Source organism: Mastomys coucha, unplaced genomic scaffold (assembly GCF_008632895.1).
Source record: "Mastomys coucha isolate ucsf_1 unplaced genomic scaffold, UCSF_Mcou_1 pScaffold13, whole genome shotgun sequence".
In the NCBI taxonomy this organism is placed as follows: Eukaryota; Metazoa; Chordata; class Mammalia; order Rodentia; family Muridae; genus Mastomys; species Mastomys coucha.
In genome coordinates, this window is record NW_022196895.1 from 54,501,545 (window position 1) to 54,502,206 (window position 662).

At 45.8% G+C, this 662-nt stretch overlaps 1 protein-coding gene across 1 annotated transcript in view; it reads left to right on the forward strand.

Moving 5' to 3' along the window:
- The window catches only part of Isoc1 (isochorismatase domain containing 1), a 19,836-nt gene that overhangs the window by 9,958 nt on the left and 9,216 nt on the right, over positions 1-662 (forward strand). The window contains exon 2 of the mRNA XM_031365740.1: positions 392-511. Within this exon, the coding sequence (XP_031221600.1) occupies positions 392-511 (120 nt within the window). The remainder of the gene's footprint in view (positions 1-391; positions 512-662) is intronic.

Here is a 662-nt window from a genome sequence, read left to right on the forward strand (position 1 = left end):
ATGGCAGCATCCAGGCAGGCATGGTGCAGGAGGAGCTGAGAGTTCTACATCTTCATCTGAAGGTGACTAGCAGAATACTGATTTCCAGGCAGCTAGGATGAGGATCTTAAAGCCCAAACCCACAGTGACACGCCTACTCCAACAAGGCCACACCTTTCTAATGGTGCCACTCCCTGGGCGGAGCATAGACAAACTGTCACTTTGGGGGTGCCGGGTGGGAGGGTGGGGGATGGTAATTCAGATCATTTCTTGTAGTTGTATTAGTTGTTTAAGTCTACTGACTGAGGCAAACAATAGGAACAATTTTTTTGTTTGCAGTGACATCCACTGGAAATAAATGCCATTGTAATGCAAATGCCAGGTCATTTTTCATCATCTTCTTTATCCTCAGCTTACGACCCTGGGAAACCTCACACCTCAGAGCACTGTGTTTTTCTGCTGCGACATGCAGGAAAGGTTCCGTCCAGCCATCAAGTACTTTGGAGACATCATTAGTGTGGGCCAGAGACTGGTATGCTCCCTGCATCTGCTTGTTCCAATTGTCTGAGGCACGAAGCGCGTTTATGTCTGTGTTCAACACAGTGTGCATTTCTATCTCTATTTAACACAGTTTCTTTTTTTTTTTTTCTTTCTTTCACTCCGTCTGATGCTTTTCAGTTGCA